Source organism: Oncorhynchus mykiss, chromosome 4 (genome assembly GCF_013265735.2).
Source record: "Oncorhynchus mykiss isolate Arlee chromosome 4, USDA_OmykA_1.1, whole genome shotgun sequence".
NCBI lineage: Eukaryota > Metazoa > Chordata > Actinopteri > Salmoniformes > Salmonidae > Oncorhynchus > Oncorhynchus mykiss.
The window spans coordinates 8,914,983-8,930,126 of record NC_048568.1 but is presented as its reverse complement, the minus strand read 5'-3'; the positions used below and the strand labels follow the sequence as shown (position 1 = coordinate 8,930,126).

The 15,144-nt window shown below is 40.0% G+C and overlaps 1 protein-coding gene across 3 annotated transcripts; it reads right to left on the bottom strand.

Annotated features, from left to right (window-relative positions):
* Positions 1-10,606: 10,606 nt before the first annotated feature.
* LOC110522035 (H2.0-like homeobox protein) lies at positions 10,607-14,034 on the bottom strand. 3 transcript variants are annotated; one of them, XM_021600099.2, is made up of 4 exons: positions 13,440-14,034; positions 12,650-12,826; positions 12,177-12,361; positions 10,607-11,311 (listed from the first exon to the last, which is right to left on the bottom strand). In XM_021600099.2, exons 1-4 carry the CDS (start codon positions 13,873-13,875, stop codon positions 10,997-10,999), a joined length of 1,113 nt encoding a protein of 370 aa, XP_021455774.1. In that variant the 5' UTR covers positions 13,876-14,034; the 3' UTR covers positions 10,607-10,996. The 3 variants fall into 3 exon arrangements, with proteins under 3 accessions (XP_021455774.1, XP_036831450.1, XP_021455775.1); XM_036975555.1 differs by lacking the exon at positions 12,650-12,826 and having other exon boundaries at positions 12,177-12,379; XM_021600100.2 differs by lacking the exon at positions 12,650-12,826 and having other exon boundaries at positions 13,440-14,030.
* Positions 14,035-15,144: the final 1,110 nt, after the last annotated feature.

Genomic DNA, 15,144 nt, shown 5'->3' with positions numbered 1-15,144 from the left:
AGGAACAGATATAGCCCTTGGTTCTCCCCAGACCTGACTGCCCTTAACCAACACAAAAACATCCTATGGCGTTCTGCATTAGCATTGAACAGCCCCCGTGATATGCAGCTGTTCAGGGAAGCTAGAAACCATTACACACAGGCAGTTAGAAAAGCCAAGGCTAGCTTTTTCAAGCAGAAATTTGCTTCTTGCAACACTAACTCAAAAAAGTTCTGGGACACTGTAAAGTCCATGGAGAATAAGAACAACTCCTCCCAGCTGCCCACTGCACTGAAGATAGGAAACACTGTCACCACTGATAAATCCACCATAATTGAAAATTTCAATAAGCATTTTTCTACTGCTGGCCATGCTTTCCACCTGGCTACTCCTACCCCTGTCAACAGCACTGCACCCCCAACAGCAACTCGCCCAAGCCTTCCCCATTTCTCCTTCTCCCAAATCCATTCAGCTGATGTTCTGAAAGAGCTGCAAAATCTGGACCCCTACAAATCAGCCGGGCTAGACAATCTGGACCCTTTCTTTCTAAAATTATCTGCCGAAATTGTTGCCACCCCTATTACTAGCCTGTTCAACCTCTCTTTCGTGTCGTCTGAGATTCCCAAAGATTGGAAAGCAGCTGCGGTCATCCCCCTCTTCAAAGGGGGGGACACTCTTGACCCAAACTGCTACAGACCTATATCTATCCTACCATGCCTTTCTAAGGTCTTCGAAAGCCAAGTCAACAAACAGATTACCGACCATTTCGAATCTCACCATACCTTCTCTGCTATGCAATCTGGTTTCAGAGCTGGTCATGGGTGCACCTCAGCCACGCTCAAGGTCCTAAACGATATCTTAACCGCCATCGATAAGAAACATTACTGTGCAGCCATATTCATTGATCTGGCCAAGGCTTTCGACTCTGTCAATCACCACATCCTCATCGGCAGACTCAACAGCCTTGGTTTCTCAAATGATTGCCTCGCCTGGTTCACCAACTACTTCTCTGATAGAGTTCAGTGTGTCAAATCGGAGGGTCTGTTGTCCGGACCTCTGGCAGTCTCTATGGGGGTGCCACAGGGTTCAATTCTTGGACCGACTCTCTTCTCTGTATACATCAATGAGGTCGCTCTTGCTGCTGGTGAGTCTCTGATCCACCTCTACGCAGACGACACCATTCTGTATACTTCCGGCCCTTCTTTGGACACTGTGTTAACAACCCTCCAGGCAAGCTTCAATGCCATACAACTCTCCTTCCGTGGCCTCCAATTGCTCTTAAATACAAGTAAAACTAAATGCATGCTCTTCAACCGATCACTACCTGCACCTACCCGCCTGTCCAACATCACTACTCTGGACGGCTCTGACTTAGAATACGTGGACAACTACAAATACTTAGGTGTCTGGTTAGACTGTAAACTCTCCTTCCAGACCCATATCAAACATCTCCAATCCAAAGTTAAATCTAGAATTGGCTTCCTATTTCGCAACAAAGCATCCTTCACTCATGCTGCCAAACATACCCTTGTAAAACTGACCATCCTACCAATCCTCGACTTTGGCGATGTCATTTACAAAATATCCTCCAATACCCTACTCAACAAATTGGATGCAGTCTATCACAGTGCAATCCGTTTTGTCACCAAAGCCCCATATACTACCCACCATTGCGACCTGTACGCTCTCGTTGGCTGGCCCTCGCTTCATACTCGTCGCCAAACCCACTGGCTCCATGTCATCTACAAGACCCTGCTAGGTAAAGTCCCCCCTTATCTCAGATCGCTGGTCACCATAGCATCTCCCACCTGTAGCACACGCTCCAGCAGGTATATCTCTCTAGTCACCCCCAAAACCAATTATTTCTTTGGCCGCCTCTCTTTCCAGTTCTCTGCTGCCAATGACTGGAACGAACTACAAAAATCTCTGAAACTGGAAACACTTATCTCCCTCACTAGCTTTAAGCACCAACTGTCAGAGCAGCTCACAGATTACTGCACCTGTACATAGCCCACCTATAATTTAGCCCAAACAACTACCTCTTTCCCAACTGTATTTAATTTATTTATTTATTTTGCTCCTTTGCACCCCATTATTTTTATTTCTACTTTGCACATTCTTCCATTGCAAAACTACCATTCCAGTGTTTTACTTGCTATATTGTATTTACCTTGCCACCATGGCCTTTTTTGCCTTTACCTCCCTTCTCACCTCATTTGCTCACATTGTATATAGACTTGTTTATACTGTATTATTGACTGTATGTTTGTTTTACTCCATGTGTAACTCTGTGTCGTTGTATCTGTCGAACTGCTTTGCTTTATCTTGGCCAGGTCGCAATTGTAAATGAGAACTTGTTCTCAACTTGCCTACCTGGTTAAATAAAGGTAAAATAAAAATAAATAAATAAATAAATCTGTTTCGTTGCTGATATCTGGAGCCAGCAAATGTATACAAACTATACATTTCCCTTCTTCTCTGCACTTTCTTTGGCCCACTTTCTTTGGCCCGACCAGATTTCTTCTGACTAACATTCTTTAGAGGAAAGGGCTTAGCGGAATTACATGAACATGCTTTAAGGAAAGGTCTTATAAGCCAAGAGATGTCCAAATTCTCATTTATCAAGAGCTCATGATTCCGATATGCAACAAATGCTCTTTGTGAAGTACTGAGGCTTGACGGGTTTTCATTGTTATTCTGTCTGTCTCTGCTATTAGTGTTGCGCTTAGGACAGAGCATGTTTTTACTTTAATCACCATAGCCAACTTTTGACTCTGCTTTAGAAACTGTTGGATAGAAAAGGTCTCACTAAAAGAAAGACAAATAGGCCTCGGAATTATACAAATTGGAGGACATAGTATATCATACAAAAACGTAAGCCACAAATTTGTAACATTTCATACAAAATGGAGGGATATATAAAAATAAAAAATTAACAAATTATATGAACTGGGTCAAGTTTGCAATATTATACAACTATTGCAGATACATACGGTGCCTTCATAAAGTTTCCCTTGACTTACACCATATTCTGTTATGTTACAGCCTGAATTCAAAATGGATTACGTTAAAGAAAAATCTCAGCCATCTACACACAATAGCCCATAATGACAAAGTGAAAATACATTTTTGGTAATGTTTGCAAATGTATTGAAAATGAAATAACTCATTTACATACAGTAACTATTCACACGCCTGAGTCAATACTTTGGAGAAGCCCCTTTGGAATCAATTGCAGCTGTGAGTCTTTCTGGGTAAGTTTCAGCAGGCCATTCAGGAACATTCACTGTCTTCTTGGTAAGCAACTCCAGTGTAGATTTGAACTTGTGCTGTAGGTTATTGTCCTGCTGAAAGGTCAATTCATAAACCAGTGTCTGGTGGAAAGCAGACTGAACCAGATTTTCCTCTAGAATGTTGCCTATGCTTAGCTCTATTATGTTTATTTTTTATCCTGAAAAACTCCACCGTGCTTAACAATTACAATCATGCCCATAACATGATGCAGCCACCACTATGCTTGGAAATATGGAGAGTGGTACTCAGTGATGCATTGTGTTGGTTTGCCCCAAGCATAATGTTTTGTAAAAGTTCCGTTCTTTGCAATATTTTTAGCAGTTATTGCCGTTATTGCAAACAGGATGGATGTTTTTGACAAAAAAAATCTGTACAGGTTTCCTTTTCACTCTGTCAACTAGGTTAGTATTGTGGAGTAACTACAATGCTGTTGATCCATACTCAGTTTTCTCCTATCACAGTACACAACACTTCCTGTTGAACGCGGAACGAGGGAGAGCTCGGACTGTTGTTTTGGAAAGTTCATTGTTTTGGAATATTTTGAAAGTCTATTGAAAGTTACTTAGTAGCTACAGTAGCTACCTTTTGAGTTTGGATCCCGCAACGCGGTTGGCATCAGTTGATGGGACTTCTACTATCTCTCCAGTGATCCTGCCCACCGAGGCCGGGTCTGAGGAGCTGTTTGGCGTAGCACATAGCCTAGCTGTTAGCTAGCTGCCTTTCAAGCTAGCAGGAATTTCCTGAGGGCTTGAACACAGTCTGTGATGCGGTTAGCCATTGTGGCAGGGACTGCAGATTGTCCCAGGCTTGTGGCTGTCTAGATCCCTGCTGTTTGTTGTTGTTTTCAATCTTCCCTGTGACCTGCCCTGTCTGGAACTGCGAGGAGTAACATGCTGCTACCATGACAAAGACCAAAGCTGGTGGGAGTACCGTTGAGAACAGTGGTGTCTATCTATCACAGGTGAAGGATGTTGTTTCAAGAACAAGAAAATAGCTTCAAGTTTTTTTTTCGAAATACCGGTGGAGTCAACTAATAAAAGAATGGACGACCTGAAGAGAGGTCCAGGACTAGAAGAACAGTTTACAGTTCTCCCAGGGTCAGCTCGATGCGTTTTAAAAAGGAGAACGACAAGATGATAGCAATCTGTAAGTCATTGAGAGAGGACATCAGTTCTGTATGTGAATCCATGATAACAATGATAAAGATATAAGATTATCACGAGGAACAATTGCAAAATCTCCAAAAGAGACCTGACGGAGTCTGAGGACCCAGTGAGGGAAATTATCTCTGAGAAACTGAAGATGGACCACAGGAGGTTTGGGGTGGAGCGCACCCACAGAACTGTAAAACCCACCACCGGCCCAGGTGACAGGCCCAGGCCAATAGTGGTCAGGTTCAAGGACAAGGTAGCTGTTCTGGAAAGAGCCAATAACCAATAGTCCAGCGACGGTGGGTTTGTGCCCATAGGTTTACGTTGTTGCCGGTGATGTCTGGTGAGGACCTGCCTTTACAACAGGCCTACAAGCCCTCAGTCCAGCCTCTCTCAGCCTATTGCGGACAGTCTGAGCACTGATGGAGGGATTGTGCATCCCTGGTGTAACTCGGGCAGTTGTTGTTGCAATCCTGTACCTGTCCCGCAGGTGTGATGTTCGGATGCACCGATCCTGTGCAGGTGTTATTACACGTGATCTGCCACTACGAGGACGATCAGCTGTCCGTCCTGTCTCCCTGTAGTGCTGTCTTAGGCATCTCACAGTTTGCAATTTATTGCCCTGGCCATATCTGCAGTCCTCATGCCTCCTTGCAGCATGCCTAAAGCACATTCACACAGATGAACAGGGACCCTGGGCATCTTTCTTTTGGTGTTTTTCATATTCAGTAGAAAGTCCTCTTTAGTATCCTAAGTTTTCTTAACTGTGACCTTAATTGCCTACCGTCTGTAAGCTGGTAGTGTCTTAACGGCCGTTCCACAGGTGCATGTTCATTAATTGTTTATGGTTCATTGAACAAGCATGGGAAACAGTGTTTAAACTCTTCACAATGAAATTCTGAGAAGTTATTTGGATTTTTACAAATTATCTTTGAAAGACAGGGTCCTGAAAAAGGGACGTTTCTTTTTTTGCTGAGTTTATATGTTCTTCAATGAGGACTATCCTGAAGATGTGTGCCAAAAGAGGAAAGAACTTATTCCAGCCATGAAAGCTGCCAGAGCGCATGGGGGCATTGCTTGCATCTACTATGACAGGCTCATTGTCCACCCTCCATCCCAAATGCCTGGAAGGGATGGGAGAGCCAAGCCTATGAGTTGGTAGCTTCAACCCTGCAGCACACATAAATACTTACACACACCAACTGATTAATGTACTGTTGAATGTATATTTTTTGTCTTGCTTTATTTTCTCTTTTCCATATTATGTCTATCTCTGTTAAGCTACCCAGGAAGGGCTGAAAATAGCCCATTTTAATATATGTAGCCTGAGAAATTAGGTTATTGAAATCAATAACTTGCTATCATCAGATAACAGTAATATATAAGACATTTCTGAGAATCACTTAGATAATTAATTTGATGATATAGCAGTAGCAATACAAGGATATAACATCTATAGAAGACACAGGAATGCTTATGGGGGAAGTGTTACTGTATACATTCAGAGCCATATCCCTGTAATGCTTAGAAAATATTGTATGTGAAGTGTTATTGAAGTGTTGTGTTTGCAGGTTCACCTGACACATTTAAAGCCTTTTATTTTGGGGTGTTGCTATAGGCCAGCAAGTTCTAACAGTCAGTATCTAAATAATATGTGTGAAATGCTTGATAATTTGTGTTACGTAAACGGAGAAGTCTACATTCTTGGAGACCTGAATATTGACCGGTTTTCATCAGGCTGCCCACTCAAGAGGAAGCTTCTCACTGTAACCAGTGCCTGTAATCTGGTTCAGGTTATTAATCAACCTACCAGGGTGTTTACAAACGATACAGGAACAAGATCATCCACATGTACTGATCACATTTTCACTTATACTGTTGAACTTTGCTCTAAAGCTATATTCATACCCAGTGGATGCGGTGATCACAATATAATGGCTATAACCAGGAAAGCCAAAGTTCCAAAATAGTGTTTAAGAGAGCATATTATCTTGCTGTGGATTATGTTAAAAATATGTGGTGGTCTGATGTGATTAATAAGGAGCATCCAGACGCTGCACTTGATACATTTATAAAATTGCTTCTTCCATTTATTAATAAACGTGCAGCTGTTAAGAAACTGACTGTTAGAACTGTGAAGGCTCCATAGATTGATGAGGAATTGAAAAACTGTATAGTTGAAAGAGATGGGGCAAAAGGAGTGGCTAATAAGTCTGGCTGCACATCTGACTGGCAGACTTACTGCAAATTGAGAAATTATGTGACCAAACGCAACAAAAAGAAGAATAAACAGTTTTATTAAACCAAGAATTATATAAAGAATGATGGAAAAAAACGTTGGTGTACTTTCAATTAAATTATGGGCAGAAAGAAAAATTCAACTGCATCTTTCATTGAATAAGATGGCTTATTCATCACAAATCCATTTGATGTTGCCAAATATTTTAATGATTACTTCATTGGGAAAATGGGCAAATTTAGGTAGGAAATGCCAACAACAAAATATGAGCCATCATAGTCTTGCATAAAAACAACAAATAATGAAAGAAAAGCATTGCAAGTTTGAATTTTGTTAAGTTAGTGTAGGAGAGGTGGAAAAACTATTGTCAATAATGACAAACCTCCTGGCATTGACAACTGAGATGCAAAGCTACTGAGGATTGTAGCTGATTTTATAGCCACTCCTATCTGTCATATCTTTAATCTGAGCCTACTGTAGAGGAAAGTCTTGGTCCTCAGTCCTGTTCAACCAAATACAATGCTATTTCTCTGTAAACTAATTAACAACTGACTTTCAGCGTGCTTATAGAGAAGGGCACTCAACATGTACTGCACTGACACAAATGACTGATGATTGGTTAAAATAAATTGATAATAAGAAGATTAGATTTCAGTGCAGCCTTTGACATTATTGACCATAACCTGTTGTTGAGAAAATGTTATGGCTTTTCAACATCTGCCATTTTGTGGATTCAGAGCTATCTATCTAATAGAACTCAAAGGGTTTTCTTTAATGGAAGCTTCTGTAATGTCAAACATGTAACGTGTGGTGTACCGCAGGGCGATTCTTTAGTCCCTCTACTCTTTTTCTATTTTTACAAATGACCTGCCACTGGCATCAAACAAAGCATGTGTGTCCATGTACACTGATGATTCAACCATATACACATCAGCAACCACAGCTAATTAAGTCACTGAAACCCTTAAAGAGTTGCAGTCTGTTTTGGAATGGGTGACCAGTAACAAACTGGTCCTGAACATCTTTTAAACTAAGAGCATTATATTTGATACAAAGTATTCTCTAAGTTCTAGACCTGAGCTACATCTGGCAATGATTCATGTGGCTGTTGAACAAGTTGAGGAAAGTAAATGACTTGGTGTTACCTTAGATTGTAAACTGTCATGGTCAAAACATATAGATGAAATGGTTGTACAGAGAGGGAGAGGTCTGTCCATAATAAAGAGATGCTCTGCTTTTTTGACACTACATTCGAAAAATCAGGCTCTACTTTTGTCAGGCTCTACTTTTGTCTCATCTGGATTAGTGTCCAGTCATGTGGTTGAGTGCTGCAAAGAAAGACCCGGTTAAGTTGCATCTGGCCCAGAACAGAGCGGCACGTCTTTCTCGTCATCGTAATCAGAGGTCTAATATAAATACTACACATGCCATTCTCGATTGGCTAAGAGTTGAGGAGAGACAGGCTGCAATCTTTCTTTTTTTATATAAGAAACATGAATGTGTTGCAAATTCCAAATGGTTTGCATAGCCAACTTACACATAGCTCTGAAACACTCACTTACACAACCAGACATGCCATAAGGGGTATTTTCACAGTCCCCAAATCCAGAACCAATTCAAAAAAGCGTACAGTAATATATAGGGCTATTATTGCATGGAACTCCCTTCCATCTCATATTGCTGAAATGAACAGCAAACACGGTTTCAAAAAACAGATAAAGCAACACCTCACGGCACCATGCCTATCCCCTTATTTGACCTAGATAGTGTGTGTGTATGTATTGATATGTTGGCTACGTGTGCACTTTTAAAAATGAATGTAGTTCTGTCCTTGACCTGTTATTGTTGATTAATGTTCTGTGTTATGTCATGTTTCATGTTTTGTGTGGACCCGAGGATGAGTATCTGCTGCTTTCGCAACAACTAATGGGAATCCTAATAACATACCAAAAATACCAATTCAGCCATTAAACTCTATAACTGTTTAAAGTCACCATTTGCCTCATGGTGAAATCGCTGAGCGGTTTCCTTCCTTTCCAGCAACTGGGTTAGGAAGGACGCCTTTATCTTTGTAATGATTGGGGGTTTTGATACCCCATCCAAAGTGCAATTAATAACTTCACCATGCTCAAAGGGATATTCAGTAGGTACCTTTATTTTTGAGGCTTTGGAAAACCTTCTTGGTCTTTGAGGTTGGATCTGTGTTTGAAATGTACTGCTCGACTGAGAGACCTTACAGAAAATTGTATGTGTGGGGTACAGAGATGGGGTAGTCATTCAAAAATCATGTTAAACACTATTATTGCACAACAGAGTCAGTCCATCCAACTAATTATGTGACTTGTTAAGCAAGTTTTTACTCCTGCACTTATTTAGGCTTGCCTTAACAAAGGAGTTGGATACTTATTAACTCAAGCCATTTCGGCTTTTTATTTAGTTTTAATTTGCAAAATGTTCTAAAAACATCATTCTACTTTGACATTTTGGGTTATTGTGTGTAGGCTAGCGACAAAAATATCTCAATTTAATCTATTTCAAATTTAGGCTGTAGACAACAAAATGTGGAAAAACTCAAGAGGTGTGAATACTTCCTGAAGGCACTGCATGCTTCTTTTCACACTTCCATTGGGACTGGACACAGTGAGGTAATAAGCCCTATACCAACTATGTATGGTCCATAATATGGTACTACAATATTGGCTGTCAGTAAGGGTATAGAATGTAGGCCTACTTTACTACATGGAGTTTAACATAGCCTGCTATAAATAATATAGGCACGTTTTTTAAATGTAATTCAAAGTTGTTATTATGCCTTTACTGTGTGGATTACAACGAACTCAGCAAGTAATGACTGCAAAATAAGGCATATCTAATTCTTCATTAGTTCAGCTGACTAACTTCAATGGTCTGTTCCTCACTGGCTGCGTTTACACAGATAGCCAATACATTCTATATGTTTCACTAATTGGACTTTTGACCAATCATATCAGCTCTGAAAAAGATCTGATGTGGATAGGTCTGATGTGATTGGTCAAAATACCAATTAGTAGAAAAATGCTTAGAATTGGGCTGTCTGTGTAAATGAAGCCACCAGCTTATTTGAGACACTTTCATTTACCTCCGAATGATTTAATCAATGTAACAGGACAAGGTAACCTACTGAAAATAAAATGAACTAAGGCAAACTGCTCCTTGAAAACGCATCGACAGGCTACCATTTTAATACGACTTGCGTAAATTGCATTCGTAAATGCAAACGGTTAGATGGTGTTGGAATTGTGAGAGACAGTATGACTAACTTATTTGAAAACCCTTGATAAGTGTTATCTATTTACACCAAATTGTTGAGATAAGTTATTACAGGCTCCACTATGTTTTCACATTCCATTTCGGCTTGAGTGTACCCATAATTAGTTTGCGTCTTATTCCCAAAAAGCTAAATATGTCTTTATGAATGACGTAATTGCCATATAGAACGATAGACTAGGTAGGCTTTGTGGATTATTTTAAGCATGAAACATAAACATATATTCCACCCCTCTGATCATCTCACACGGTGAAATAAGGCCTACGTGGCAGCGAAGTCCAAGACTTCAAATATTATTTTATAGGCATGTAAGATGTGAGGAATTAAATAGTAAACCTATATCATCATCATGACCATCATCTTACTTTGTACATACTGTAGGAAACAAATGTACAATCCTAAATGTATAGCCGAAAATAAAATTGTATTATCCACTTCCGATAACTGTTTTTGGAGTGAATATTAGCCTATAGGCTAGTCAAGACCATGTCAATTGTGAAGTTCTCTCTCCTTCAGTGATGTTTTCAGTATTCGATTAGACCCGAAAGAGGAAATAATAATGGGCCCAATAATGCAATTAAAATATAATAATATTATTAATAATAATATATATAACATATGACATTTAATCGAAAATCAAAAGAAATATTTTTTTTTTATTATTTACAATATTTTCAGTGCAAATAATTATTGAAAAATATAAAATACAACAATATTTATTAACGCTTCCAGAGTAAATTACATTAACATTGTGTCATTTTCTGGGATTTCAGAACGCGGAACACCTGTTTCAGATTAAAATTCACAACAGAATATTTCCTTAATTTGAGGAAAAAGTCATGCACATCGCCTAATACTGACTGACAGAGGTGAAAGATGGGAGGAGTCAAAAGTAAAAAATAATAATAACCCATAGCCTCTGCAGTAAGACAAACTTCACTCTGTATATCAATTTATCAAAATAATATTTATATTAAATTATTAATGTTACATTTAAAAAATATACGTTTGACTTGGCACTCATATTTACATGTGTGATGATGCCACAGTTTCTGTGAGGGCACCGACTGAAGTTGCCTCTTCCGTACTCACAGGGGTGACCCCGGTCATGATCACACTAGTCTTGTTATGCTCAGAAATGTCCACGTCACTCTTGTCCTCCTGTCCTTCCTCGAATTCGGACTCGCAGCTCGCTTCACTCTCACACTCGGACACTTCCGGCTCTTTGGGCTCGGCCTCTGTCAGTGACTTGCCCAGTGTCTCCTTCTCCTTGTCCTTCTGTGCCTGGGCTTCTTTCGAATGCCTCCACTTCATGCGCCTGTTCTGGAACCACACTTTGACCTGACGAGAAAGTGCAAAAGCTCGTTTAGATGTCGACATCGCGATCCTGATGCCTAGGCTAGTCGCCAACAGGTTGACAATGAATTTTGCTCCATATAAATATGACCCAGAGACCTAATTGATAGCATAAAAAGACAGCTTCTACATAACACAACAAAACCGTATAGATACGGAAATCATAGCCTACATGTCATAATGAATAACTTGACAGTAGCCTAGGTAGGCTACAATAAAGTTAATGCAGAATAAAACAACAGTGTGGGTAAAGCTGGGCATACTTTGCCTAAATGTGGGCCTATAGCCTACAAAAACAAATTGTTATTAACACATCAGCTGGGCTATAGGCTAGTATTATGTGTATTGCTTAACCCAATGGAGTTACGTAAGATTATGACCTTTCTCCATTTGCAATAACTCGTTGTAATCGACTTTCATTTCCCTAAAAGTTCTCGATTGCGAAATTCTGAAGTTGCCTACTAGGATATATTACCGGGTGTGTCCTCTGAGTGGCGGCTTCCTGTCTTAACAACACAAGACCAGGGCTCTATTCAATCCGTATCGCGAAAGTTCAGCGTTACAGCATTATTGAAATTTAAAGACAATGTTCATGATTTAGCGGAGACTGCATTCACGGTAAACGCTCATATGTCGGCTCAGTCGCAAATTACTTTTAGGGTATATTTCTATCGCGCAATCTTTAACGCTTCAGCTAAACTTATTGAATATATATATTATACTATTAGGCATGTCTTTCCATCTCAAGAATAAAGGATTCTTAAAATAACAAAAAAATGTGCATATAGTCCATAATACAATGTCCAAAAAATTGGGGCCTATAGGCTACAACATGATGCAAGTAACGTACCTGTGCATCTGTTAGGCCAAGCATTGCAGCCAGTTGTTTTCTGTCGGGTTTGGTGACGTATTTCTGTATTTCGAATCGTTTCTCAAGTCCTTTTCTTTGCAGGTTGGAGAAGACCGCTCGCGACCAGGACCTCTTCCTTTTGTATGTCTGTGGTATCGTGTCTTTTGTGAGGACAGCATACGGACCTGTATAAATAAAGGGACATAAAGGTTGAGCAATGTTATTTATTCGTTCAAATTTCAAAGTGCACTGGTAAATTATAGTTGGATATCCTAGAAAAGTGGTGTCATGCCATCAAACATGCCAAATTATATTCACTTGAAAAACACGATCAACAGAAGATAGGCCTATGGTTTAAAAACACTGAGCAAAGTCTGAATAATAACGGCTATGTACAAATATTGTTTGAGTCCTTAAATGCCATGTGTGCGGAAAAGGTCCCTATGTAGCCTATGTGCTGACGGCTACACTACCTGGGAAGGTGTCCTGAAACTGATGCTGCCCTGATTGCCTGGCGCCGTTTAGTGAGTTCATCGTGGAGGACGTGTCGCTCATCGCTGGGTCTATGGATGCGAAGTACTGGTTCGCGGAGGGCTGCACGGGCATGTGGATCCCTGACTGACGATTCGAGCTAACAATGGACGTGAGATCTGTCACAGGGCGAGAGATAAATAAGTAAGAAATTACCGCAACGTATGAAATACGAGTATTTGTCAATGGTAAAACTTTTCACCTAAAAATGACTTTGGTGTGCGAGTCTGAATGTTTAAACCTTTATTTAACCAGGCAAGTAATTTAAGAACAAATTCTTATTCACAATGACGGTTTAGGACCAGTGGATTAAATGCCTTGATCAGTGGCTGAACGACAGATTTTTACCTTGTCAGCGGGGGGATTCGATCTAGCAACCTTTCGGTTAGTGGCCCAACACTAGGCTATCTGCCGTCCCAAGCTAAATAATACCCAGTTTTATAGTGAGGCAGCTGTGGCAGTTTGGATGTTCATATAGAGGTTTTGTGTGCGTAAATAATAAAGTGCATGATGTAGTCACTGTGGTTTAGGTGCCTTCGAGGTCAGTAATTTATAAACGTAGCCTTTAATTAAGTCAATGCAGCCACATTTAAAAAACTAAAAAGTGCCTTTACAACATCATGGCATTCTTGAATGCTTTCTATAGCAGTAAAATAATCTTGATGTAGGCCTATAAATTGTTAATAGAGAATTCATTTTGACAACGGTATGAAAGTTCATTTAAAAGGTTACCTCTTAAAGACAATATGTCTTTTGTTTTTGAGTCGAAGTCTGTTGACAATATCCGATCGATTCCGAACTTGAGGTCCTTGCTTGATGGTGGAGGAGCTTGTTGGGAATTGAAACTCGTTCTAGATACAGACGTTAAGTGTATTCCGTGCCTGTGATATGGAGACCCGGGGTTCAGTCTCCCACCGTAGACCGACTGTTCTGGCCCCACAGGGGAAGGACGCAACGGAGATCCAGAGATGTGGACCTGAGAACGGTGTCCCATATGAGCCATGAGGGCCGAGGATCCCGGGATGTTCTCGGCATCCCCAACCTGCAAAATGTCAGCAATGCAAAATGAGGGCTTCTTCATTGTATCCACAGCGAAACCACCCGCGCAATAGGCAGACCAAAGACTAAAATTTGATGCGTAAAACGGATTGAGTCCTGCCGTATACATCCTGAACTCGTAATGTTGCCCCTCGGTTGATCACAAACGATGATAGAACAATAAATTCGGCATGTAACGTTGAGTTAACTGTAGTCAGAAAGGCTGCCGTCTTTGTGTAAGTGCCAGAAATCTCTCACACAACTCTGACATGTTAGTCTTTGGTCTAAGTACTTCAACGTTGAAGTTTTTCCTCTGACACGGATTGGTTGCTTTCTAGCCAATAGAAGTTTGGTTTCGACACCCAAACACGCCCTTGTGATGGAAATGTGCAGAGTTAAGTGTGGCTAATGACCATATATTGAATATCTTCATAAACATTTTCAACAGCAGTCACAGGCAACATCATCATCTTCGTCACTATCTTGTTCATCGTGGATGGCATGCAGCAACGACAACAATAAATGCAAGGGCAAACGTCTTCTGCAAGATGAACATGTACACATGTCGAATAATGTAATTACGTTTATCCTTGCACTCGGCTTTTAGGCATTCGCCTGTATTTGTTTCTGAATATATAAAAAAAAAAAGTTGATACAAAAATTATTAGGCTGCACTAGTGGAATCACATTTTCATATTTTCTGCATTGGGTTGGGTGTTGTGTCGCTCAAATGGCAAAACAACTGCAAATTAAACGATTTAGGCTACAAAAAAGTAAACACGGACAATATTGAAGATTGCATTTGACAAAGATTTCATATTTTTGTGCCATGTTTAATTTCTGACAATATCATCAATCGAACATCATACATTTAGGTTACAAGCTAAAACAAGTGAAGTACCACGATCTACATGGTATATGCAGCGCCGAGTGCAGGAAACTATAGTTTCTATTGGATTCAGATTACTCTGTTTTTTTATGGGCTGTGATTCGTGCGAAATGAGCAGATATGCCTGTTGGATTTGTCTCAAAATAGAACATGTTTACCTATTTTAGGATACAGCAGCAATCCTTATTTCTTCCTTGGTAGAGGGGGAAACTTCATAATTACTGTTAGAACTTCCTTTTTTCAATATTTGTGCAACTTTATCTCGACCAGCAAGTTGCATGGTGACGCAAATCCGTCCCTATGCTCATAATAAACAGAGGAAATCTATTCCCCTCTTAAACGAAAACAAAATTAACTTCAGAGGCAATACTTCACCGGGTAACGAACATAATGGGGGGCTGATTATTATAACAATGACAAATATGTATGGGTAAATTGTATTTTTTAAGTATTATTGTAAACAGGATTAGGTCTATACTTTTTTGTCATTTTATATGGATAATAATATAA

Bases quoted from the DNA above. Each gene is read 5' to 3' on its own strand.
- LOC110522035 (XM_021600099.2), bottom strand. From the start codon at position 13,875: ATGTATACGGCAGGACTCAATCCGTTTTACGCATCAAATTTTAGTCTT. The intron at 12,362-12,649 runs GTAGTGTAGCCG...TTATTTATACAG, and splicing joins GTTTCAGGACACCTTCCCAG to GTCCGTATGCTGTCCTCACA. The intron at 11,312-12,176 runs GTACGTTACTTG...CTTTCTCGTCAG, and splicing joins TTGGCCTAACAGATGCACAG to GTCAAAGTGTGGTTCCAGAA.